This window comes from Plectropomus leopardus, unplaced genomic scaffold, assembly GCF_008729295.1.
Source record: "Plectropomus leopardus isolate mb unplaced genomic scaffold, YSFRI_Pleo_2.0 unplaced_scaffold27273, whole genome shotgun sequence".
Taxonomy (NCBI): Eukaryota; Metazoa; Chordata; class Actinopteri; order Perciformes; family Serranidae; genus Plectropomus; species Plectropomus leopardus.
The window spans coordinates 1-1898 of NW_024629683.1; the positions used below are offsets into that span (position 1 = coordinate 1).

The window sequence follows — 1898 nt, forward strand, 5'->3', positions numbered from 1 at the left end:
GGAGACAGCTGTTGCCTTGGCAATGAGAGGCGCCCGTGTCATCATCGCTTGCAGAGACCTGGACAAGGCCGAGAAGGCTGTGAGGGAGATCAAGTTCAAGAGTCACAGCCTGAACGTCCAGCACATGGAGCTGGATCTGGCCAACCTGCGCTCTGTGAGAGATTTCTGTAAGAGCTTCCTCCAGAGAGAGAAGAGGCTTGACATCCTGATCAACAATGCAGGTGAGGGTGGCAACCACATGGAAGTCTCAGTGTCAACAAAGATAGAAAGAAGAGGAAATTTGTTCCTTCAAAGATGTAACTTAAAAGTTGGAATGGCCACGCATTACTGTAAATGTGGCGTTTTTCTTTGTCAACAGGAGCTTACAGCCATTTTTCTACTCACTTTTCTTCTATGGCAGGCATGCCCAGTGTCCTTGACTGGACGGACGACGGCTTCAGTATGTGTTTTGGCGTCAACCACTTGGGCCACTTCCTCCTAACCAATCTACTTCTGCCGCGCCTGAAGGAATGTGCACCCAGCCGGGTGATCACTCTCACATGCTCCAGCTACAAATACCAGAAACTGGACTTCCAGGACCTCAACTACAACCTGCTGCCCTTCTTCACCTACTGCCGCAGCAAGCTGGCGAACGTCTACTTCAGTCAGGAAGTGGCCCGCATCACTGAAGGGAAAGGAGTGACGTCTTACGCTGTGCACCCGGGTAAGAAATGCTGTTCTGTATGCTGCTCTTGTCCTGCAGTGTTGTCCAGCATGTAACATCTCAGCTGTGCTCTTTTGTTTCTCCAGGTTTTGTCCAAAGTGGCTGGACGTGCCATTACTCCATCCTGTACCGGATGCTGATGCAAGTCATCATGTGGATGTTTTTTGTGCCATGTGAGATAGGAGCTCAGACTGTCATCTACTGTGCCGTGTCAGATGAAGCCGCCAAAAACAGCGGGGGTTATTTCGTCGACTGCCGACCTGCTACTCTGCGTCCTTTCGCTAGAGATGCAGGTGTGGCAAAAAAACTGTGGGAGGCCAGTGAGAGACTGGTTAAACTGGCCTGATAGTGGAAGCCAGGGGAACTGATTCTCAAAAAGTTATTTATGGTTTTAATATTTATGTTTTTACTGGCAGTTTTGTTGAGTACCATGCGGATGTCAAGATCTCTTGTTCTTTTATTTGCTTTTGTATTTTAAGAGGAAATGTTTTGCACAAATAAAAGACTTGCTTGCATTGTCTTGGTAGAATACATTGTAATTTAAAGAAGTAATGATTTAATGTTTTAAACCGCGTAGTTATTTAACACAATTGGACATTATTTCCCAAACACACAACTTTTCTAAATTTAACTGTAATTTTACACGCACAAATACACACACACACACACACACACTGCAAGTAACACATCTGAGGCACTTCATGTGCAAGGTAACTAAAATCTGTTAATAAATTAAATAGCACCATCTACTGGTAAAAAAAAAAAAGTGAAACGTCACCTGTACACCATTTATTCAAAAGGATGGGAAGTAAAACTTTTAGCAGCATCAGACACATCGCAGCCACACCACGCATGCTGGTGAAGAATTTCAAAGAAAAACACAAATCAGGAGGATTGAGATCTCTCATTCAAGGGGACACAGATTTAGTAAGTCTTGCTGAAATCTGACTTAAAGTCTCTGCAGGACAAGAGGGACAAATACAAACAAGTGAAGAAAAGATATGATGAAATGGCCAAATACTCCAAGAAGCAGCTGTTGTCCACCGAGGGGTGATATGGAATAGTCCAAAACGCTGGAGAAACGGGGGGTTTATACACAGTGTGTATTAAATATCTAATGAATGTTGGTCAACTTTTCTTTAATTTCACAAAAAAAGCTTTAGGCTAGAAATATTTTATTGTTATTGACATCATT

At 43.6% G+C, this 1898-nt stretch overlaps 1 protein-coding gene across 1 annotated transcript; it reads left to right on the forward strand.

Moving 5' to 3' along the window:
• The first annotated feature begins 7 nt into the window (after nt 1-7).
• On the forward strand, nt 8-1211 carry si:dkey-174n20.1 (uncharacterized protein LOC796174 homolog). Its single transcript, XM_042481042.1, has 3 exons — nt 8-221; nt 401-703; nt 790-1211. Exons 1-3 carry the CDS (start codon nt 23-25, stop codon nt 1047-1049), a joined length of 762 nt encoding a protein of 253 aa, XP_042336976.1. The 5' UTR covers nt 8-22; the 3' UTR covers nt 1050-1211.
• Nucleotides 1212-1898: the final 687 nt, after the last annotated feature.

Excerpts from the sequence above, each read along its gene's own strand:
- si:dkey-174n20.1 (XM_042481042.1), top strand. The coding sequence starts at position 23 with ATGAGAGGCGCCCGTGTCATCATCGCTTGCAGAGACCTGGACAAGGCC. Across the intron at positions 222-400 it reads CATCCTGATCAACAATGCAG|GCATGCCCAGTGTCCTTGAC; the intron begins GTGAGGGTGGCA and ends CTTCTATGGCAG. Across the intron at positions 704-789 it reads GTCTTACGCTGTGCACCCGG|GTTTTGTCCAAAGTGGCTGG; the intron begins GTAAGAAATGCT and ends TTGTTTCTCCAG.